The 22914-nt window shown below is 58.1% G+C and overlaps 2 protein-coding genes across 6 annotated transcripts in view; both read left to right on the forward strand.

Moving 5' to 3' along the window:
• Positions 1 to 5603, forward strand: part of TLN1 (talin 1) — a 34845-nt gene extending 29242 nt beyond the window's left edge. For both annotated transcript variants that reach the window (XM_063180761.1, XM_063180762.1), the window contains 7 exons: positions 1263 to 1368; positions 1510 to 1634; positions 1928 to 2053; positions 2187 to 2249; positions 2479 to 2661; positions 3323 to 3448; positions 4389 to 5603. In XM_063180761.1, the coding sequence (XP_063036831.1) occupies positions 1263 to 1368; positions 1510 to 1634; positions 1928 to 2053; positions 2187 to 2249; positions 2479 to 2661; positions 3323 to 3448; positions 4389 to 4520 (861 nt within the window). In that variant the 3' untranslated portion in view covers positions 4521 to 5603. The remainder of the gene's footprint in view (positions 1 to 1262; positions 1369 to 1509; positions 1635 to 1927; positions 2054 to 2186; positions 2250 to 2478; positions 2662 to 3322; positions 3449 to 4388) is intronic.
• Positions 5604 to 8901: 3298 nt separating this feature from the next.
• Positions 8902 to 22440, forward strand: TPM2 (tropomyosin 2). Of its 4 annotated transcripts, none has more exons than XM_063180862.1 (9): positions 8902 to 9098; positions 9991 to 10116; positions 16223 to 16356; positions 17374 to 17491; positions 17613 to 17683; positions 18434 to 18509; positions 18641 to 18703; positions 19021 to 19090; positions 19422 to 20197. In XM_063180862.1, exons 1-9 carry the CDS (start codon positions 8985 to 8987, stop codon positions 19502 to 19504), a joined length of 855 nt encoding a protein of 284 aa, XP_063036932.1. In that variant the 5' UTR covers positions 8902 to 8984; the 3' UTR covers positions 19505 to 20197. The 4 variants fall into 4 exon arrangements, with proteins under 4 accessions (XP_063036932.1, XP_063036929.1, XP_063036930.1 ...); XM_063180859.1 differs by lacking the exons at positions 18434 to 18509; positions 19422 to 20197 and adding exons at positions 17913 to 17988; positions 22133 to 22440 and having other exon boundaries at positions 8903 to 9098; XM_063180860.1 differs by lacking the exon at positions 19422 to 20197 and adding an exon at positions 22133 to 22440 and having other exon boundaries at positions 8903 to 9098.
• The last annotated feature ends 474 nt before the right edge of the window (positions 22441 to 22914 follow it).

Raw genomic sequence — 22914 nt, forward strand, 5'->3', positions numbered from 1 at the left:
AGTATGGTTAGGGTTCAAGAATAAGGGTTATTTGTCTCAGGCTGGAAAGCATGGCTCCCGGCAGAGGAGTGGGAAAGCCTGCATATTTCACTGGGGAGGGGTAGGAATTTGAGCCTCCATGGGGACTTGGTATTTGGTAACAATAGGTCTCTCCCTCCAAAAGCAGAGAGATTCTGTGGCTCAAAACTGCAGTGAAACAATTCGGGGTGGGGAGAACTAAGGTGCAAAGGGTGTGAGGAAGAGAGTGGATCCATGGCTACTCTTGCGTGTAGGTGGCTCCTCTGGCTGTGGGAGCCTCATCCAGGTGCCCTGTCTTGCCTGACCCTGCAAGGCTGAAGTAAGAGCTTATACTGGCAGCACAGCTCCCCAGGATCTCTGATCCTTTGTTCCCACTGCTCCTCTTGACTGCCCTTCACCCCTCATCAAAAAGCACCCACCTTCCCATCCCCTCCCCTATCTCCCCTCCTTCTGGCTGGGGCGTTCACTGCTTTCTTTTCTCTCTTCTCCCTCCTCTCTGTCAGCCGGTGAGTAAGGCAACACTGGGGTGCCTGCTGGTGTCTAACCTCAGCATGAGCCTTGCTCATGGCGTGTCTGTGTGCCCAGCCCAGTGCTGGGGTGGGGCTTGCGTGTGTCCACAGGGACCCTGGGGCCCTTGTGTTTGTGTTTGTGTACTCACCCCTGCTCTAGCTGATGGGCAGCTGCTGCCTGTCTGGTGCAAGTTGGGCCAGCAGTGAGCTCTGCTTGTGCATACAGACCCTGTGTGCGTGCACACGTGTGCTGTGGTGTGTGCATGTGTCCCTCCAACCCAGGGGAGGACCCTTAGGGTACTGCCTGCCACCTCATCCTGATGGGCCAGCCCTCCTTGGCTGGGATGTCACTCCAGGGTTTGCCCCTTTGCCCAGCTTGTGTTTGCAAACAAACCTCCAAAATGGGGACAGGAGATATGGAGCTTGAAATGATTTGCAGGGGAGAAATCTTGGTGTGGGTAGCTGCTGAGAGCAGAAAGGCTTGTGCTGAGGGTCTTGTGTCTGTAAGATGTCCCAGAAGCTGTGAATGCAGGAGGGCCCTGGGGAAGCTCATCCTATCCTGGGGCACAAAGAGAATAGCCAGACTCACTTGAGAAAGCATCTCAGACAGTGCCTGACGTGTACACATGTGGGAGGGGGCTAGGGGATCCCACCCTACTTCCCTGGGGAGTGCACCCCAAACAGACCCATGAAGTTCCCCTTTTCCAGGTGCTTACATCTGCTCCTTCTCCGCAGATCCTGCAGAAGCCAACCCACGAGCTGAAGCAGCAGCTGGCAGGCTTCTCCAAGCGCGTGGCCAGCTCTGTCACTGAGCTCATCCAGGCAGCCGAGGCCATGAAAGGTAAGGAAAGATCCTGCTCAGAGGGGCATAAACAAGGGCTGGGATTAGGGTGGAGGGCTCAGCAGCTGCTGGAGGAGGCAGGGAAGCTCAGAAATGAGACTGCATGGAGGTGTAACCTGCCTGGCTTCCCGGTGTTCCTAGGGACGGAGTGGGTTGACCCAGAAGACCCCACTGTCATCGCTGAGAATGAGCTGCTGGGGGCAGCAGCTGCCATTGAGGCTGCAGCCAAGAAGCTGGAGCAGCTGAAACCAAGAGCCAAGCCCAAGGTAGCAGTGCTGAGCCTTGTCTGACCTTTGTGCTCAGCTTGGGGTGGGCTGGGGCTCCCCTGTCTGTGCTTTAGGTTTGAAGGCCCATCTGACAGCTGGTCCCTCTTCCTGTACTCCTGCTACCTCCCACATCCCCGTCTGAACTTTCCTTGGGTAGCCCATGTCCCGCTGCACCCCATAGCCCTTAATCCAGCTTTATATGTTTGCCCTCAGCTGCCTGCAGCCATCCTCCTGTTCTGCTCCATCTGTCCCAGCACTCCTGCTTGGGACTCATACTCTGCTTTTGCCCACAGCAAGCAGACGAGAGCCTGAACTTTGAGGAGCAGATCCTGGAAGCTGCCAAATCCATTGCTGCAGCCACGAGTGCCCTGGTGAAGGCAGCCTCAGCAGCCCAGCGGGAATTAGTGGCACAAGGAAAAGTAAGGCCGTAAGAGGGGAAGAAGAAAATCCAGAGAAGGGTTCTCCCTTCTTCTGGGGCTGCTTGTAACTCTCATGCCTGTGACAAGAGGTGTGCAGGGTGGTGACCCTTACTCCTCTCCTCCTTCTTCATAGGTGGGTGCTATCCCAGCCAACGCAGTGGATGATGGACAGTGGTCCCAGGGTCTCATTTCAGCCGTGAGTATCAAGGTCATGCTGAGGGGTTCAGGGGAAACTTCCTCTTGACTCCTGTTGCAAACACAAGGATGCTCTGCTCTTTTGCTTGTCCTCAGTGGAAGAAGCAGCCATGTTTCTTCCTCCCTCTCCCACATGCTGTGGAAGCTGGTTCTTTCCATCCTGTGCCCCACCACCTCCCTGGAGCCGATCAGGGCTCCTGTACCTCCCCTGAGAGCCTCTCTTGCCACAGGCACGCATGGTGGCTGCTGCCACCAACAACCTGTGCGAAGCCGCCAACGCCGCAGTGCAGGGCCATGCCAGTGAGGAGAAGCTCATCTCTTCCGCCAAGCAGGTGGCTGCTTCCACAGCCCAGCTCCTGGTGGCCTGCAAGGTGAAGGCTGACCACGATTCAGAGGCCATGAAGCGGCTCCAGGTGAGTCCTAGGCTGCCTCTTCAGCCCCGGTTGTTTGAAGGGTGGCTGGGAGTGGCCTGAGGGCAGGTGGATGCTTTCAGGGCTCTTGCTCCCTGCCTGCATGCCATCAGTGGGAAGTTCATTGGAACACAGGCTCCAGGTTGCTTGGATTTCACTGCTAGCTGTGTGCCAGGCATGTGAATGATGCTGGGCTGCTCAGCCCGGCAGCATTCGGAAACAATGACCTGGCACAGGAATATCTGAAATGGGTGCACTTCCTCACTGATATTCAAGAGGTTAATGTGTGGAGGGCATGTTCTGTAGCACCGTTAATCCTCAGAGGCCATGGCACACAAGAGGTTAATGCCCATGTGTTGGGGGGTTAACATGGGGTCTCAGCACTGGGGCCAAGGGCTGGGGAGAGGCAGCAGGGCTGCCTCCCAGTCCCTGCCCTGCTGCTCAGAGAGGAGCCAGAGCCTGCCTGGGAGCAGAAACGCCTGAAATGGTCATGAGCGGGTGACAAGGCAGCGAGCCATGTAAAGGAATCCCTGCCTGCAGCTCCCAGCGCTCCTGGCTGCCAGTCCTGCCTGCTGCCCAGCCTGGGGCAGAAGTTCCTTCACACCCCTGGACAGCAGTCGTGGGGCTGTGACTCACACTGATGCTCTTCTCCTCCCTGCTGCAGGCCGCTGGAAATGCCGTGAAGAGGGCATCAGACAATCTGGTGAAGGCAGCACAGAAGGCAGCTGCTTTCCAGGACCATGATGAAACGGTGGTGGTGAAGGAGAAGATGGTCGGAGGAATTGCACAGGTGAGGAGTGGAGCTGCTCAGGGCAGGAGCAGCTCTAGGTGCCACCACAATCTGTGTGCCAGTCTCAGAATTGTGTCCTACACCCACCAGTACAGGTCATGTTTTGAGAGAGCCTCACAGAAATGCTGTGAGTTCAGCCATTCCACTGTATCATTGCAATGGGCCCCTGGCCGGGTAATAATTGGCATAGACTCCATGTATTAAAGAAGGCTGATTAATATATCTTTATTAAGAAACCCATACTTTTATACCTTAGTTCACTACAGGTGTACTTGATTGGTCCTTTAGTCCAAACACCATCACCATTGACTAATTAAGAAACCACCCTTTGGTAAACAAATCTCCATAACACATTCCACATGTTCACAATACCAGGTGCAGCAAGAATTGTTTCTTGTTCTTTTCTCTGATCTTCTCACAGACTTTTCCCATAACAATGGGAAAGCCTGGAAAGTTGTGTTTTGCTCTGTGGCCAGAGAGCTGCTGCCACACCACTGAGCACAGTTAAACAATGAGGCCTCACCTTATCCCGCCGCAAGTAGCAGTGGGTGATGGTGCATGCTCCCAGGAGTGTAAAGCCCTGGCTTCTCCTTGGTGCAGAGCCCACAGTATCCTTTGTGACGCAAGGAAAAAGCAGAGCAGCGGGACAGGGTGACATCTACCTAGTGTGGGCTGTCACAGTCCCAGTGCTGGCTCCCTGCAGCTGAGACCCTTTACACACTACATAGGGCAGAGCTCAGAAGCTGTGCTGTTCTGCTTTATGTCCAGAGTACCATGCTCCCACCCCAGGGACAAACAGTCCTCATGCCCAGTGAGGCAGTGGCTGTGAGGGAGGGCAGCAGCAGCCAGAGAACGCAGCTCTGGCGTTGGCACTGCTGTGGCAGAGGCTCTGGCCATCCCCGTGGGAGGCAGTTGTGACCTTGGGGCTCTCTCCTGGCAGATTATCGCCGCCCAGGAGGAGATGCTGCGCAAGGAGCGGGAGCTGGAGGAGGCGCGGAAGAAGCTGGCCATGATCCGGCAGCAGCAGTACAAGTTCCTGCCCTCGGAGCTGCGGGACGAGGAGCAGAACTGAGCCGCACGCCCTCCACTCACCGCACAGACTGCTGCCTGCCCACCTGCCTGCTCCTATTTAAGACGACCCGCCACAAGCGAAGGGCTGTCTGGGCTAGACCAGGGCTCTGCCCGCACCCAGAGCAACGGGACTAACCCAGCTGCCCCTCCAAGCCGGTGCCGCACCAGCAACTCCGCTTCGCTGCCCAGCCACCTTCCCATGCACACCCAAGGCACAATCAGAGCGCTCGGAGGGACTCGGTTGGGGTGGGAGCCGGGGCTGCACTGGCTCAGGGCTCACCCGCCAGCCCCGGGGTGCGGGCCCACAGAGCTCTCCACTGCAAGGGGATATTTACTTGTGCCTTCTTCCTTCCCTCTCGTGCCCCTTTTTTTCTCTCCTCCACGCGGGATGGGGACAGGCGGGTGGCTTCCCCTCTCCTTTGCCATAGCATGCAGGGAGCAGCCACCCCTCGCTGAGCTCTCGCGTGGAGCTGCCTTTCACCTCCAATGCCTTATTGCTGGCTGAATCTTCCTCTGCAGGTACTCTGGAAGACCCTGCGTCCACCCCATGAGTATCTTTTTCAGCCGAGGCCCCTCTGGGGCAGCAGGGCTGTAAGCCACAGTGCCTCCACTCAGGATGGGGGATGATGTGATGATTTCCCTCCCAGAGCTGTGTTTTGCCTTGCTGCAGGGCTTCCCCCCGACTGCGGCCCCAGCCAGCTCTGCCTTCCTCCTTCTTCCCAAGTGCCTGCATTGTTTTCCAAGATTTGCAGTATTTTTGTAACTTTTCCATTTCTCTAGTATTGAGCCTGCAGCTTCCAAAGTTCATTTATTTCCCTGCCTGCTCATGCCCTGCACACTAACACCCAGCTCTTGCCAGGGTCCCGTAGCCCAGCATCCCACTCTTCCTCGGCTCCAGGACCCCTGTCCCTTCCCCTTTGCACTTGCTGAGGCTTCTCTCACCATTTTGATACTTTTAAGCATCCCATATTAAAGATTGAAGGAAACCAGCTCACTCCCACCCCGGGGTGGGGTGGGGGATGCCAGTGTCTCCTCAGAAAGACACATTCATCAATAAAATCTGGTTTTCCTGCTTTCTTGCCAACTGGGTATCAATGGGCCTCTCCAGCAGAAGGGGAGGGCAGGGGGGCCTGGGCGCCTTCCCTCCCAGCAAAGGGAGGGAGGGAGTGTACCACGGGTGCTTATACAGCATGGAAAATATTTGAGGCACGTCCAGCCCCAGGCACCCGGCAGGCCGGACCCCCGCTGCCAGCCATGTGCTGGCCTCGCAGGTGCTGCCGGGGGGCCACCACTGCAGGAGGGGATCTTGGGGATTTTGTTTCTTGGGGATTTGGGCTTCAGGGAAGGCAGGGTGGGTATTTGTGTCTGGAGCTCAGCTCCTGGCCCCATTCCTGCTACCAGCCATATATACTCCGGGGTAGGGTGCAGTAGGAGTGCAGGTGGGGTGACTCCCACCCCATAGTCACTGGTGGGCCATCAGTGGGGAAGCAGCAGTCTGTTGTGGTGTGGGTCTGGGAATGTGGCCGGAGCCTTCCCGGCTGCCAGCGTTGATCTCACGCCCCAAAATAGCCCCCCAGAGCCAACCTGTGCGGGCATCAGCTGCCCCGGCGTGTCCCCACCTGTTCCCACCCTGTCACTCAGCAGGGATTTGGGGGGCCTAAGCAGTGGCAGGGCAGGCAGAGGGGATGTGGGGTGCACCAGGGACGTTGCAGGGTGCGACGGGGGCACAGGCAGGTTGGCACGTGTCCTTTGCCTCTGGGGCTGTTCTGGTACTGTGAGCTACAAACATCAGTGGCAAGGGCAGCATCCTGCACTATCCCCAACAGCAACCCCCGGCCCCTGTGGTCACGTCCCTGGGGGTGTGGAGGGGCTGTTTCTCCTAAGACACTTACCCCTGGCCAGGCTCCAGGGGGGATTTGTGGCTCTCACAGGCATCCCAGTCCTCCCAGCTGTCCCCTGACAATCTGCGCTGCCCTGACCCAGGCTCTCACCCAGGTACCGGCTTGGACATGGGGCCCTTCGCAGTGTCCAGCAAGGACAGTGAGCGGGCACAGCACGGCAGCAGCTCTGGCCTCGTCCTGGCGTGCTGGGGACAAGGGAGCTCCAGCACCCCCTGCACAGGGCTGTGAGCACATCCACTGCTGTGTCCTCCAGCTTGGGTACAAGCAAGAGGTGGTGGCATAAAAAAAAATACCAGGGGAGGGACACGGGGGTGTGATTAACCATCCCCCCTCACTGTCACACACTGATCAAAGGGTTATTTTGGCAGGCAGGTTCAGGAAAGCACATACAGAAGTTTGGAGCTGGGATGACCCAGTCATAAGGTACCAAGCCACCACAGGGATCCAAATTCAGCTAAGTTGGAGGTTATTGAGCAAACCATGTCCCAACTTCTTGGAGAGTCCAAGGATGGGGCAATGGGGCATTGCACCTGGAAAGGTCCCATTAGTCATCAAGCTTTTCCTTGGGAGTAAGGTCGGACCCTAGTGTGAAATATGGAGGGGATTGTCATCCTTGGAGACCTTAGTCCAGGACAAGGCTGGGCATGGGGCAGCAAAGGGAGGTACGTGCACCCATGTCTCTCTGCCCTCCCTTCTCTCACAGGTTACCTCAGAGGTGAGGCTTACGGGCAGAGTCATGGACCTTGGCTCCTGGATGTCTCCAGCAGTGTCCATCAGACATGGCTATGAGGCTGGGACAAAGAGAGCAGAGAGAGAGAATAGAATCCTTTGGGGACACATCTGAGGTCTGGCCTGGCTCCAGGGCAATTTCCTTGCTGCTTGCACCATGGCCATCATTATATTTGCCCCATGCACTGAGCACGTGAAGTTGCTCAAGGCCATGAAGTTGTCCCAGGCTGAAAAACATCTCGCAGAAAAACAATTATTCTCTCCCAGGGATGATGGGAGATGAATCTTCCCCCTCCCTTCAGAAGCCACACGCTGGCAGTTACAGACTTCCTTGTCCAAATATGTGCCTAATTTATCAGTACTAATAGCTTCTCTCTGGAGTCCAGCAGTGGCTCTTCTGCCTTCCCCATGGAGCCAGCAGCCTGCTGGTCCTTGACTGCTCCCACCCCTCCTATGCCCTCCACCATCCGGGCCTGAGGGCTCCTAAAAGGCACTTTCTCCAGCTGTCAAAAACTTTTTGTTCCTCTCTTCTTGGAGCTCTGGTACCCAGAAGTTGTGTCAAGCAAGGGTTGGCTGCAGCCCAGGGGCAATAGGCTGGGGGAGCCTGTGCACCCCTCCTGTCCCCATCCCGTCCCAGCCTTCCACACGTGCCAAACAGCTCCCATGGCCCCTCCACCAGCTCCTTCCACCCCCCCCGGCCCACAGCCCACCCTGCAGCTGGGAATGTGCCAGAAGCATTTACGATCGTTATTAAAGTACAGGTTATTTTTGGAGGAGCTGGGATTTGAAGGGTTTGCATTTTTTTGCCTGTGGAATACAGTTTATTTAGAGCAGAAAAATGAAGAGGGGCAGTGAGCTGCCTGTATGCCCTGTGTCACTCTAAAATGCCACTCTAGGGGCTGTGCATGCAGCAGGTGTCCTTGTGGGTGCCAGGGACAATGGCACCAAGGTGCAAGACAGAAGGACGGTGGGTGCCAAGAAGTCTGCACAGAGCCCTGGCCCTCCTGCCCCACCAGAAGCTGGATGGGAAAGTCAGGGGCTCTGCTCACTTCTCTCCTGGGGGTTTTTCCCTGTGTGGGCAGTGCCAGCCAAACGTGTCCCTCAGTGCAATCACAGCCTAAGTGTGACCCCTACAATTCAGTGCCAGCCCACTGGTGTTCCCAAGTGCCATGCCAGCCCTTGAGGTGTCCCCAGGCCAGTGCCAGCAAGCAGGGTCCCTCAGGCCCCAGGGTGCTGTGACAGGGCATGTGGTGTACCTAGGGCACTAGCATGAGGACAGCTCTAACTGGGGCCAGTGCCACCGGGGTGCCCGTACTCAGTGCCGCAGGATGTCCCCTGCCCGGTGGCATTGGGGTACCCCAGCACAGTGCCACGGAGTGTCCCTCATCCAGTGTCACGGGGTGCCACCACAGCGCTGCCGCGGGGTGTCCATCACCCTGTGCTACCAGGCTGCCCACAGCACACTAAGCCACTATCCCGGGCGTCTCTTGCCCAGTACCACCGGACCGTCCCCAGCGCCGTGACCCGGGGCGTCCCTCGCCCTGTTCCCCGGTGGGTGCCGGGCGCCAGGGCTGCGGCGATGCCCGCCCGGGGGCCGCCCCCCCGTCCCGCTCGGTGCGAGGGCCGGTGGCGAGCCAGTCCCTAAAAGGTGCTGGCGGGCGGCGGGGGAGGTACCGGGGCAGCCCCCGCCCGGCACGGCCCCTCCCCAGCTTTTAGGCAGCTCGGCGGGGCGGGGAGCGCAGTGCCGGTGCTCCCTCCGCTCCCGGTGCTCCCGCCGCTCCCGGTGCTCCGCGTCCCTCTGCCGCCCCGCGCCTCGTCGCCGACACCCCGCCACCATGGAGGCCATCAAGAAGAAGATGCAGATGCTGAAATTGGACAAGGAGAATGCCATCGACCGCGCCGAGCAAGCGGAGGCTGATAAGAAGCAGGCGGAGGATCGCTGCAAGCAGGTGAGTCTCCCACGGGGTTCCCCGGCATTACCTGGGTACCCTCCACTCGAGGGGTGTCCAGCCCCAGGACTCTGTTCTTCTGGTAGTCCAGCCTGGGGACTCTCCACCCTAGGGTTGTCCAGTCCTGGAAACCCCATCCCGCTGGGTGCCCAGCCCTGGTGATGCCATCCCACAGATTGTCCAGCCTGGGGACACTGCACTCACTCTCTAGGGTCACGCAATCCCCATACTGAGCTCCCCACGCTGGTTCCCCAGCCTGGAGTCCCCTGTCCTAAGCACGTCCTGGCCCAAGGACCTTGCCCCACTGGGTGTCCTGTTTGTGGATGCCAGCTCTAGGGATTGACAGCCCTTAAGACCTTCCCTCTCTGCGACCATGTCCCCAAGGACATCACCCCATGTGGATCCAGGAACCCCATGTTCCCCAGGAACCAACACTTCAGTTTCTTACCCTTGACCCCTTACACTGGTCCCCCCAAACATGTCTTATCTCAGTGGGATGCCCCAGTTCCACCTCCCTATCCCTGTGCCAGGGAGAGCCCTGGGGACTGCATACTCCCACTGCAGCCACAGAGATGGGAACACAGATTGGTGTCCCCCAGAGCTGTATCCCCAAGACAGGAGCTCTCCAGTGCCCTATACAGGGAAGGAGACCACCACCCCCTTACCTCCACCAGGCTCAGGGATGAGGGGGGTCCAGGAAGTTGCTGTACGCCAAGAGCCCCCCAAGGACCTGTAGACCCAAAGCTGTCAGAGGACATGTCCATGTCCATGTTGTCCTGCTGTGCCCCACACAGGCTGGGTGTCCCCAGGAGGAGAATGGGAGGACAGATCCCCTTCCAGCCTTGCAGACACTGCCAGCCCCCCTGAACCCCACCCTTTGTCCTTTCCCCAGCTGGAGGAAGAACAGCAGGGCCTGCAGAAGAAGCTGAAGGGCACTGAGGATGAGGTGGAGAAGTACTCCGAGTCTGTCAAGGAGGCCCAGGAGAAGCTGGAGCAGGCGGAGAAGAAAGCTACAGATGTAAGTAGGCATGCCAGCAGCTCCTCCCCTACACAGGCTCTGGACCTCGGGGGGGTTAAAGGAAGAGGGGGCCCTTATATGGAAAGCGTCCGAGGGGAAGACTGTCAGGATCCCATTCCTTCGATGTTGACACTGAACCGGGCTGATGGGTCCTGTGTGGGCTGGGGGGGCAGGCCAGCTGTGGTGAGCAGTGCTGGTTGCTGGTCCTGTCCTGAGCTTTGTGGGGTAGCCTACAGCCTGGCTCCCCAAAGCTAAGGGGGACAAGTGTCCCAAGCTGTGTCACAAGTCCCCCAGCACACACGTCCTCAATGCTCGTAGGAAAAACTGTGGTGCTTGCTAAACTGTGGCAGATCAGAGAAACAGAAAAATCTCTTGCTGTGATTAACTGCTGAGTGCTGCCTGAATATTTGGGGTGTATGGAAGGGGATTTGGGTGGATTTGGGGTCCAGTGTTCTACTTCATACCCTGAGAAGGACAAGGCCAGGAAGAGTTTTATTTAGTGCCATGACTGATGTTTCTCCTGGGAAATAGATCCCTCTGGGGAGATGTTAGGAAGGTGTTGAAATTGGCTTGTGCCTAGCCGGGATGAAGGGTGGAACAGCTGTGTGCGGCCACGGGGCCGCTTGGGAATGGGGTATAACGACCTGTGGTGCCACACAGGGTATTTGACACCCTATAAATAAATACTCCTTTTGATAGCCAGCCCCTCTTTGATGAAAACCAACCCTGGAAATTGGAGGAGAAGCTAAAGGAGAGCCGTCTGGAGCACAGCCAGCAGGGCATGGCCAGGCTTTTCAGGATTGAGAACAAAAAATTCAATCCCAGCTGGTTTATGGAGCTAAATGGGGGAGATGCGTCAAATCTCTGAGGCCCCCGCCAAGGACAGGGGTGAGCGGACAAGGACAAGCAATGGCAACACCAGTCCTGTGGCCTGGTGTTGCCATTGCAATAATCTCCTCAGACCTCTTTGCTGGTCTTACAGATGACTCTCCTTTAAAACACTGAGAATCCTCTGGAAGGGCACGTTTAACCTAGCATGGGGCAGGCATGTCAAGCTGGGCAAGGTGGCTGCTGTGTGCAGTGGGGCTCACACTGATCTAATGGTTCTGTCCTGGTATGGGACAGGGCAAACTCAGTGTGGCTGAGAGTGGACGTGACGTTCGCAGTGCAGGGCTCAGAGGAAGGGGCAGACAAAGACTGGGCAGATGTCAGCTGTGGGGTGTGGAGTGGTTTGCTGCTGGCAGTGGGCTGTGCGATGCCATCCTGGGCAGGGAGGGTGTTTCCCTGAGCTTGGTCCACAGCAATTCGGCAAATCCATGGGGTTGGAGAGTCCCATATCAGAAGATACAGTGGATGGGAGCCACAGGAAAGGGCCAGAGCAGGAGCCGTGGTGAAGGAGCCGTGTCAGGCTGGAGGCTGGCTGCACCAGGGCTAGGGCTCCATCACCAGCACAGCCCTCCCAGGTCCATGCCAAAGCCTGGACAGGCTGCGCCATGTGTGGGGCTCTGGGAGTCCCCTCCTCACCAGGGACCAGAATGTGCTGACAGCTCTAAGTGCCAGGGCTGGTGTCACCTCCTCCCTGGTGCGAGGTGCAGCAGGCTCCTGCTTCCAGCAGAGGAAGCGCTGGGTGGACCCCAGAGCACACTCACCCCAGGCAGCCCCGTGTCCTCCCTGGCTGCCAGGACAGTGGGTGCTGTGAGCACAGCGTGTCCCAATTCCTCACTCGGCTCAGGCTCACACCAGCCATGCAGGCAGCCTTCTGCTCTTGGCAAAAATGTCATTGCCTTAAAAGAATAAACACCCACCTCAGTATGGCCCTGCCCTGCTGCTGGCACTGGATGGTGGGGCAGGAAAGCCATAGGGACTGCACTAAAGAGTGCAAACACTTTGCGCCAGGCACTTGGAGAAATGTCAGAGAGTGCAGAGCAGGGAATGCCTGATTCTTGATCAGCAACTCCACAGAGCTTCCCAGCAGCTCTGCGAGCCCACTGTGGTCCTAGAACCTCTTGTCACCAGGAGGGACAGCCCATGGTGCCCAGGTCAGGATGGGCAAGGGCTGCTGGAAATGGTGCAGCTGGGACAAGAGGTTTAGGGCAGAACAGCCCTCTCCACCGCCCCACATCCCCAGCATTGGCCTGTCCCCAGCCACCCCAGAGGGGCCTTAGGGAAACTCTGCCGTTCCCAGGCCATGATCCCAAAAGCTTCACCCGTGTTCCCGCCCCAGCTGCTTTCCCCAGCCAAGACTTTGCTCTTATTTGGCGATTCCCTGAGCTGGTGGGAGGGAACTGGACTCTGCTGGGAAGTGACTGCATCTCGGGGTGGGGCCACGGCAGGAGGCACTTAGCCTGGCGACTGGGGGATCAGGGTGGCTGCCCCCTAACCTGTCCCCCTTCTGCCTGCAGCTGGCTCGTCCTGCCCCACTGCTGCAAGGAACCCTTGCTCCTGCACTGGGCCCCGTGTCCTGGCTTGTGCATTGCTGACATCCAGGCCTTGGACTGGGAAGGGGCAGGACCAGCGAGACCCACGGCCAAGCCCAAGGCTGTGTGCTCCCAGGGGACCCACAGTATCACCTCTTCCACTGCTTCTTGGCAAGGGGACACGGATCTGCAGGGTGCAGATAGCAGTGGGGCTGAGTCACCCCCAGGACCCCTGGCCCTGGAGCTGATGCCAGCTGGTGAGGTCAGCCTGGGAGCTGGCATTCCTGGAGGCAGGTGTGAAGTGCAGCCAGGGAGCTGTCAGTACATCTTAAGGGAGGATTGAGTGCCAGCAGCTCCAACATCTTCTGATGGATCAAGACATGTGGCCCAGCCAGGATGGAGAGCCAGGAGCTGGAGCTTTGACCTCCCCCTTAGGGCACAATCCCCAAGGCAGGAGGTGCCAGGGTCTCCATGGGCCCCCTGAGTCTCTGTGGGGCTGCAGGATAGGTCCTCACATTGGGGAGCAAATACCAAGGGACTAAACGTGATGGATGCTGGGCACCTGGATGCAGCCCAGGTACCCCTGGAGAAAGCCCAGGAGCAGGCTCTGCTCATGCCTCTGACTGACTTCCCATAACAAAAAACTCCCCAACCCTCCTTAGCTCTGCAGCAATGGCTGGGGAAGGCAGCACTTGGCAACTAACATGGGTACATTGCTCCTGTGGCCATGGGGGCTCCACAAGACAGGCTCCAGCACTCACAGACTGTGGGGACTGCTGGAAAAGAGTCTATTTCCCTGAGCTCCTCTGCACTGCTCTGGGGTATTTCAGTGTGACTGTGCACCCCTTCCGGGGGGGCAGCATGCATCCTGGGCACGGAGAGAAGTGTGTGCCCTGCCTTGGGGTCACTGTGTGCCCTCTCTGGGGTACCACGTACCCCCTTAGGGGACCATGCACCCCCCGGGACCATGCGTGCTGACCCAGGGTGGGGGGACACTGTGCCCTGCCCAGAAGCAGCTATGCATCTTGCCTTGGCGGGCATGTAGAGACAGTGACCAAAGCCTGGGAAGGACACGCACGCTGCCTGGGGGCACCCTCTGTCCTGTTTGGGATGAGGGGCACTGTGCATCGCTCCCGGCGTGGGAACTCTCTCCTGCCGTGGGTGAGCACCGCACGCCTCGCCCGGGGGAGCGGCGGAGCAGGTCGGCCGGAGGCAGCCCAGCAGGAGCAGGAGCAGGAGCAGGAGCAGGAGCAGGAGCAGGAGCAGGAGGAGGAGGAGGAGGAGGAGGAGGAGCAGGAAGGGATGGAGGCAGGGCGGGCGGCGGGAGCGGCCGCTGCCTGAGCGCTTCCTGCCCGAGCCGGGCGGATCCCACAAAGGGTTCGGCGGTGTGGCCTCCCCGCCGGCAGCCTCCGCCATGGCCTGCCCCAGCTCCATCGATGCCGTCAAGAAGAAGATCCAAAGCCTGCAGCAGGTGGCCGACGAGGCGGAGGAGCGCGCCGAGCACCTGCAGCGGGAGGCCGATGCCGAGCGGCAGGCCCGGGAGCGGGTAAGGGCCGCTGGAATGGGAAGAGGGAGGGCGGGGGGCACCCGGCAGCTCCTCGGGATCCCCCGCCGGCCCCGGCATCGCTTCTGGCGGGCCGGCCCCGGTGCCCTGAGCCCCGGTAGGCGGGCCGGCTGCCACCGGGGCGCAGCAGCGCCGGGAGGTTCCCGGGGAGCCGCGGGGAGCCGCCTCCAGCTGGCGAGAGCCCCGGGGCAGGGAGCTCGGGCAGTGCCTGCCTCGGGCGGCCTCCGCCCGCCGCCTCCCTCCTCCGTCGGTGTGGCGAGAGAAGATGCTGCGGGCAGCGGGGCTCCCCTGGGCTCCCCGGCTGGCCGGGAGCGGGCAAAGCCAGCCCTGCCTTGGGATCGGGTGCCTCCTGGGAATGGATCTCTTCCCTCGCAGGCCGGCGTGCACAGCTCAGAATCCCACGCCCAGGCTCTTGTGCGGCTTCCAGCGGACTCAGCCGTTCGGGCCGCAGAGCTTTAGCTCCAACCTGTCCCTTCGTGGGGACACGCCACCCCTTCACACTGCCCCAGGCCAAAATTTTCCATTTTGGCAGCGGGATGGTATGCCCAAGCTGCAGCTTTTTCCTGGTTTGTCTTTGTAGTTGTTGGGGCTTTCTGTTTTCTTCCTTTCTTTCTTTTTCCTATGCCCACTCATTCAACATTCTCACCATATCAGGAGCGGCAGAGCTGGGTGCGGTACCCGGGTTGTTGTCACTCGGGCTGTGTGCGGAGGAAATGGCCCCTTCCTGCAGCCTCAGATCGGGTTCCCTGGTCACTGGGAGCTGCCGGGAGAGCTCATATTCCCAAGTGTCCATCCGGGCAGTTCTGACCCACTTGGGGGGTGATTCCCCGGGAAAAAAAATCTACCGACGCAGTGAGGCTGATGCTGCAGGCACAGCGCTGCCCTGTGGGCGCCAGCTCCGGTTCCCCATTGGGCGGTCTGGCAGGGGACGAGGTCTCTGAGTGTCTGTAGAAAGGGCGATCATGGGGCGGTGGCGGCTGTGGGGCTGGCAGCTGTGGGGCTGGCAGCCACCTCAAAGAGGTGCCGGCTGCGCCTGTCCCCACCCCGCCAGCTCCCCACAGGGGATTGCTCAGTGGGGCCATGGAGGGTGACAGCCCCTTGCTGCTCCCATAGTCCCTGTGCTTGGCTAGTATTCCCGGGGGCATTCCCAGAGCTGGGGCATGAGGCTGGTTGTGTCCAGGCACTGCAGCCAGCCAGTCCTGCTGCAGCCTGTGAATACAAGCAGGAGCCTCTGTCTCCTGGGTTGGTGCATGGAGCTGCTCCTCACAGTGAGATCTTATTGCCACCCATCCCTTGATATTCGGGGGTTTGTCTTCCTTGCACCCTCCTAGTGGGAAGCGGGGCTGAGAGCTGCTGAGGCAGCATTTTCTGACTGTGGCGATGGAGCAGGAGGCCTTTACCAAATGGAAAGAGTGCAAGGCCAGGCGTCAACAGGCTGGCGGAGGGCCAGGGCCACTGCTCCTGGCCGGCCCCAGCTCCCAGCCCTGTGCGTGGGGAGCCTGGGAAAGGGAGGGCTCTGGTCCTGCCAGCCTCATCTTGGCCAGGCGCCAGTCTGCTGAGGGCGACTCGCTCCACTGCCCCTGGCACTGTGCTGTGCATCAGCTGGGGGGGCTCCGTGCTCAGCTTCAGGCTGCCCTGTTGCACAGGGCCCTGGGGGCTCCTGCAGGAGAAGCTCCCGGCTCACTCCACCGCCTCTGTAAACAGGAAATCCACAAGCAGCTCCGATCTCCTTTTCGGGAGCGAAGCTGCACGGGGCATTCCTCCCCCTTTACTCACTGCTCTGCAAACCCCAAATACCATCCCCATGACGGCACGGCTGCTATGGCCACCCTGCCCCAGCGAACGTGCCCTGTCCCCCTCTGGGGCCGGAGCTGGAAGTGTAAGGACATGGTGGGGCTGCACATGGCAAGGCTGGGAGAAGCCAGCATCAAACAGCCACTAGGGATGGAGATAACCCTATAGAGAGGCGAGGGAACGCATGGTCAGGCAAGCCATTCCAGTGAACATGGGCTTGTCACGCAGTGCCAAGGGGCGTTCCGGATGGTAAACAGGAGTAATAATTGAAAATGCTTTTCACAATTTATGTATTTGACATGGGATGACTGAGGGGTTTCTGTTCCCCCAGGCTGAGGCTGAAGTGGCTTCCCTCAACCGCCGTATCCAGCTGGTAGAGGAGGAGCTGGACCGCGCCCAGGAGCGTCTGGCCACTGCCCTGCAGAAGCTGGAGGAAGCTGAGAAGGCGGCTGATGAGAGCGAGAGGTGGGATGGAAAGGGACAGTGGGAATGGTGTCAGGTCACCATGGACTCCAGACAGCCCCCTTAGTTTTGCAGTGGGGGTCCCTCTGAGGTGACCTTGCTGGGGTTTCTGTTCACTTTCCTGCAGACTTCAAAGGGAGAGAGCAAAGCCACAATGCAAAGAAGTCCCCCAGATACAGACACTCTTATCCAGAGCACACATAACATCCTGAAAGATTTTATCTGGTATTTATAAAAGCACCAGACTGTAACCAAAGCCAGAGGACGATATGAGCATGTTTTATTTCCCAGAGCAGCTTAAGATGCCCAAGGACAAAATAAGAACCCAAGAGGAAACCTCTGTGCTGGTAACGAAGGTCAGATTTGAGGACTAGACAGCCTCATTCAAAAAGACTTCTAGAGGGTGTATGTTGCCCCATCCTCAGGGCAAGTATGTTTCCCAGACTGGAGCTGTGCAGGCAAGGACACTCAGTTTGTATGGGAGCACCCAGCATGTTACAGTGTTCCTGGCAGTTATGTGAGCTCTTCCCTCATTGGCAAAGATAAGTTTGAGCAACAGCATTTAGTGAGGAGAGTCTCCTTCTGTGGGGGTTTGGTAATTCCCTATTTGTGAGCATCACCTTGAATGAAAAAGGCTTTGCCACAGGATGTTTTCCAATATTTCCTAAGGGCTTCCAGCCTGTCAGGCTGTTTTTGTGGAGGTTGTGGCTGGCTCATCCTGGGCTGGACACCTTTTCCCACCAAACATGGGGTCAGAACCTGCCTGCTTGAGTGCCACCATAGATATACCTCACTCTGGAACATAGCCCTGGGGCCAGTTCCACTGTAATTCTCCACAGGAGCATTTTTACGGTACTGGTGGTGTGATCCTACTGTATGCCATCCTCCCTGAGCAATGTCCCGTGTCTCTGAAGCTAGAGGGTGGTGTGATTAGGGTACAGGATGTGCAGATGGGCAGGCAGGATGTGCATATGACACCTTGACCCACAAGCAGTAAAATCTGGCATGGTCTTTCCTCAGAGGGATGAAGGTCATCGAAAACAGGGCCATGAAGGATGAAGAGAAGATGGAACTCCAGGAAATGCAGCTGAAGGAGGCGAAGCACATAGCAGAGGAGGCTGACCGCAAATATGAGGAGGTGTGTACCCCATTCCCCAGTCCAGACACCCCGGCAGCACCCAGAGCCATCTCCTGTTAGCCCTATGCCCCCAGTTGAGGCAGGCACAGCGCTAACATGGGTCACTCGCTGCCATCAACAGGTTGCCCGCAAGCTGGTCGTTCTTGAGGGAGAGCTGGAGCGCTCCGAGGAGAGGGCAGAGGTGGCAGAGAGGTGAGTGGGGCTCCTGGTGGCCAGCATGCAGGGGCCCCACACAACCCTTGCCCCAAATCCCTGGCAGACATGGGGAGGGGGATGTCTGTCCCTGGAAGCAGCAGGGTGTGTCACTGGGGTGGTCTTTGGGTTTGCAGGCTGGGGGTAGGGGTGTGCCAACCCACTGGCATCATATCTTTGACCCTGTTCTCTGCTGTCCCCCTCCCGGGGTGCCCCTCTTCCACCCCAGCCGAGTGAGACAGTTGGAAGAAGAGCTGCGGACCATGGACCAGTCTCTCAAATCCCTCATTGCCTCAGAGGAAGAGGTACTGGGGCAGGGGCGCGGGGCGATGTGCAGCAGCCCCCTCTCTCTGTTGCTGTCTCTCGAACCATGCGAGCCACCTCTCTCCTTTCTGCACCACTGCCTCCAGCACCAGCCTCCCCTTGCCCACCTCTCCAGCAGGTGCAGGCCAGGCACGCTCCTCCATCCCTCCATCCCTGCTTCCCTGGCAGAGCCAGCAAGAGCTTGGCTGGTGGTGATGCATGAGGTATCCGTGCAAGGAAGCGCAAGGAACGGATGAACAGATGCGTCCTGGCAGCTCCTGCTCGCAGTGGCTCTGCTCCTGGTCCACCTGCACTGAGTTTTCTCCTTTCTCAACTTGTTTTCTCTTCTTTCTTTCCTGCTTCCCCGTGCCTGTTCTTTCTGCTCCTGCCTCTCTCCTGCCCTCTGGCCCTGCTCCCCCCCTCCTGCCGGCCCTGCTTGGGATGTAGTAAATGTGGTGACCTAGAGGAGGAGCTGAAAATTGTCACCAACAACTTGAAGTCCCTGGAGGCCCAGGCTGACAAGGTAGGACCCAGGGAGGCTGCTAGGGTTGGGAAGAAGGCGTGGGGTCTGGGAATGCTGCAGTCTCCTGCTGGGGTGAAGGACAGCTGGAGGCATGCCGGGGGACTCACAGGTGCTTGTCTCTGTCTCTGCAGTATTCCACCAAGGAGGATAAGTACGAGGAGGAAATCAAGCTTCTAGGGGAAAAGCTGAAGGAGGTAAGGGTTGGAGGGCTGCCACAGAATCAGAGCATGCCATCCTGAATGTGTTTTGACCCCATTATGCCTATGTCCTCTCACAGTTTCCTAAATTGCAACCCAGCATCATAGCAGGTGGTCTGGGATGACTTTCATTAGTCTGTTCTGATTTAGGGTGTGAGGCTTCATGGAGCCTTCTTGTCCCTTGCCTTTCCCATGAGAGGGCTTCTGGAAGAGGGTGCCAGAGATGCAAATGGGGCAGATTTGGAGTGCAGTGCAGCCTGCACCACCCACTGTGAGTCCTGCAGCTCACCCTTTCCCCGCTGTGTTTCCCACAGGCTGAGACCCGGGCGGAGTTTGCCGAGAGGTCTGTGGCGAAGCTGGAGAAAACCATTGATGACCTAGAAGGTAAAATGTCCCCACCAGCCCCGTGTCCTTCTTTCCTGGGGTGGCACTGGACACACCATGCCCCTGGTGTGGCTGGACAGTTCTTGGCCAGAGGGAGGGGTGGTCCGGATTTCTGGGAGCAGAGCAGCTGGATGCTGCGGCATCTGGTGTGGGAGCACAGAGCTCCTGGGGTCTGGGCCCTGCCCTCGGGTAGGCAATAGGGTCACATCCATGCTGTCTGTGCCCGCACACCCCTGCTGCCCTCAGCCCGCTGCTCACAGCCACTCTCTCTCTCCACCTTGTGTCCTCCACTCTATTCCACCATCTGCTCCCTGCCTGCCTTCACCTGCAGATGAAGTGTATGCGCAGAAGATGAAGTACAAAGCCATCAGCGAGGAGCTGGACAATGCACTTAATGACATCACCTCCCTCTGAGCCCCACGCTGGGCACCAGCACTGCACCTGCTCCCTGCCTGTCACTCCCCAGTTTGGCTGTTTGCCTGCCTGGCCATCCCACCTCTCTCCCTACCCTCTCTGTCCTCTGTCCTACCTAGCCTGTGCCTGTCCATCAGCTCCTTTGGGACAGGAGCTGACCCGGGGTGTTCCCGCTGTACCCCTCTTTGGGGAGACAAGGTGTAGGTGCTTAGAGCTGTTTGTTCAGGGCAGGAGAGCAGCCCCACATACTGACTGGACAGTGTAGTTGTAGGCCCATGCCACAGCATTGCCCTGGGGATCAGGACTGTGCCCAGAAGCCCTTTGTTCCAGCAGCTCCCTCCTTGGCTCCCCAGCAGCAGAAGCACTGGGGACCCTGCAGCTCCAGGGCTGGGGGGCCATTTCCCCCCCCGATATACTTCCAGCAAAGTCCCCTGGTGCTGCTTGCTGGCCCCAGCATGGGGATGACCTGCATTGGGGAAGCGGCACCTTCACTGCCAAAGCTCAGGCCTGGGGGATAGAGGGTTGGATCCAACTGTGCAGACACCTTGTTCCCCGGCAGGCAGGCGACCCTCACTCCTCCCTCACCCTTCTGTCCTTTGCACATTGCTCTTCAGTTTGCATCTCATGACTTTTCTTTTGTGTTCTGTCCCTCTGGGTTAATGAGTTGATATCAATAAAAATTTAACATTGGTTTCTCCTTTGTTTTCTTCATGCCACTCTGTCCCTCATCTCCTGCCTGTCTCATGTGGGTGCTGTCAGCAGTGTGGTAGGAGATGGTTGCAGGCAGTTCACAGCCACGGGCCCCCCAGGCTGACTATGGCTGAGACCCAAGAGGCTCCTGTGCTGCCAGGCTGAGCAGGACGGGGCCATTGTGCTGACCCCTGCCACCCCCTGACTCTCGTACGCAGCTTTCCCCATCTCCTGCCATTTTCTCCATGAGTCTTTTGGTGTGAAACGTCAGGGTTAGACCTGGTCCTGTCCATTCCCTGTCTCTACTCTCAGACATTGCCTACAAGCAGCAATCTCATTCCTGTCATAACTCCTGCATCACCTTCTCTTGGTGAAGAGGCTCGTGCTACCCTTCAGTAGTGATCTCTTGTGATCTCTAAATTGGTCTTGATCCACCTCCTCCTTCCTCACCACCCTACCCTGTCCCAAAACCCAGTTTCCAAATTGGTGGACCTACAGCCTTGTCCCTGCACAAAGACTGGCTGCCTCCTGCCAGTCCAGCTGTATCCCACCACTGGCTGGGTGGCTTGTGGTGTTTCCAGTGAAGGCTTTCAGGAATGCTGTCTCTTTTCACTAACTCACTTTTTTCTCTCTCTTTCCTGTGCTGCGTTGATGTCTCTCCATTTTCTCTAGAGCGCTCTCAGCAGGAGGCCGAGAAAAACCGTGTTCTCACTAACGAGCTGCGGGTCATCCTTACTGAACTTAACAACTGAGCAGCCCAGAGCTCCTGGCCCTGGCCCAGCCTCCCTGCCCCATTTTGGCCAGGCTGGCTCCAGGCTGGGAGCCCCTCCCTGCTGGGGTGAGGCAGGGTGTGAAGCCTTGCCTTATCCTCATAGGGGTAACTACCCTGATTGGGCAGGACAGGACGCCCCTCTGGAGTTGATCAGTTTTTGTGGGAGAGATATGAAAGGTTTTGGGATGTTCTGGGATGCCCATGTAATCATGGATGTCCTCTGGCATCATCCTGGCTCTTCTCGGGAGGGATGTGGTGGTTTGTACTGCTGCCTTCCTCCCCTTGTCCTGCGAGTCAGTGGGCAGCCTCTTCCTCCTCACTCTGGTCAGCCCAAATTGTGCAGGATGGATCCCCTTAGAACGAGGTCCTTGGAGGGTGCTGGGAAGGTTGGGAAAAGAGCTGGGGATCCAGCAGCACCTGCTGCCCCAAATTTGGGACAGGGAAGAGGCTAGCAGGGCACGCTGGGAGATAGGGCTGGGTGGACAGCAGTCTTGTTCCATTCCTGTCTCTGGGGGAAGCAGGATGCCATTTGGAAGTGAACACCAGAGGGAGGCTGCCTTGGCAGAAGGCTGCCCGGCAGAGCTTATCCTTGTAGCCTTGTTAGCTCTGCTCCTTATCTCTGTTGTCCTCTGCCCACTCTCCTGGGCTGTTCATGGGTTGCTTTCTCACTTCTTTTCTTCACGGAGCACTGCTGGGTCATGCAGCAGGCATCGGTTCTCTGCTTCTGCTGGCCAAGGGTTTGTGCATGTGCCTGCAGCTGGCCAGTGGTGATGCCCCAGTGTCTGGCCAAATAATGGTACTCGCCAGCGGCACCTGCTGCAGAGTGCTCAGCCACGGGCAACGGGGCAACCTGGGAAGATGGAAATGCTGAAGAGTGGTAACTGCCTGTCCCAGTGACCAGCCTGACTGGCCTGGCTTCCCTGGCAGATCCCAGAATGGCTGGACTCATCCCTGCCAGAATTGGGGCTACCTGTGTGGACTATACTCCACAGGGGATTCCCCGTTTGACTGGGGGCTGTTGCTGTACTGAAATGTCCATCTCTGTGTGTGTGTGTGTGTGTGTGTGTGTGTGTGTGTGCGCTTGTGTGGTGTGTGTGCATCCTGCTGCACCTGGGTACATTTGGTTTGTGTCTGTGTGCGTGGCTGGGTGTCCCTTGTATTCACAGAGAGCCTGGCCAGTGCCAAAGAGGAGAATGTGGGGATACACCAGGTCCTGGACCAGACCTTACTGGAGCTGAACAACCTCTGAGCTGCCCTCGCAAGCCCCTATCCCTTTTCCTTACCCAACACATGCACCCCACTGGCATGCTCAGGATGTGGTCATCAGCTGAACTGCATCTTGGCCAAACCCACACCTCCATTGAGAAGGGAAGCTCAGCAGCCTTGCACTGTTGCTCAAGGGGATCTTGTTTGTGCACAGCCTAACTGGCTCTGTCCTGTCTTTATGTCCAAATATTAAAGCAGTTTGACAAGACTGATGGTTGTGTTTGGTCCTTTGGGTGGGTACAGGCACTGGGAGAGGAGATGTGGGTCTCCTTCCCCAGCTGATGCATGGAGGGTCTGCAGGACCTCTGTGGCTGTGGGGGGCTCAGAATGATAACCACATGGTTTGGACTGTGTTCCCTCATCTCCATCACTTCCTTGGAACACAGACGAGACCTCAGGTCTCAAACTCAAACTCACCATCCTCTTCAAGTACACAGTGATAAACCATGTCACTGGTGTGTCCCCTTCCACAGTCTGCATGCTACTGGTTTGGCAGCTGGGGAAGCCACAAGGTTCTTGATATCTCCATGGAGGGTTCATGTTTACAACAATGAGGAAACACACAAGCACATGATCATGCATGCACACATTATTGTTGTCAGGGTCTTCTCCAGGTATGGGATTAGCTGCTCACCCTTTGTACTAGTTGCAATTTCTTTTGCCAGTGACTGAATGCCTGCCT

This window comes from Melospiza melodia, chromosome Z, assembly GCF_035770615.1.
Source record: "Melospiza melodia melodia isolate bMelMel2 chromosome Z, bMelMel2.pri, whole genome shotgun sequence".
Classification (NCBI taxonomy): Eukaryota; Metazoa; Chordata; class Aves; order Passeriformes; family Passerellidae; genus Melospiza; species Melospiza melodia.

Excerpts from the sequence above, each read along its gene's own strand:
- TPM2 (XM_063180862.1), top strand. The coding sequence starts at position 8,985 with ATGGAGGCCATCAAGAAGAAGATGCAGATGCTGAAATTGGACAAGGAG. Across the intron at positions 10,117-16,222 it reads CGGAGAAGAAAGCTACAGAT|GCTGAGGCTGAAGTGGCTTC; the intron begins GTAAGTAGGCAT and ends CTGTTCCCCCAG. Across the intron at positions 18,510-18,640 it reads TGGAGGCCCAGGCTGACAAG|TATTCCACCAAGGAGGATAA; the intron begins GTAGGACCCAGG and ends CTGTCTCTGCAG.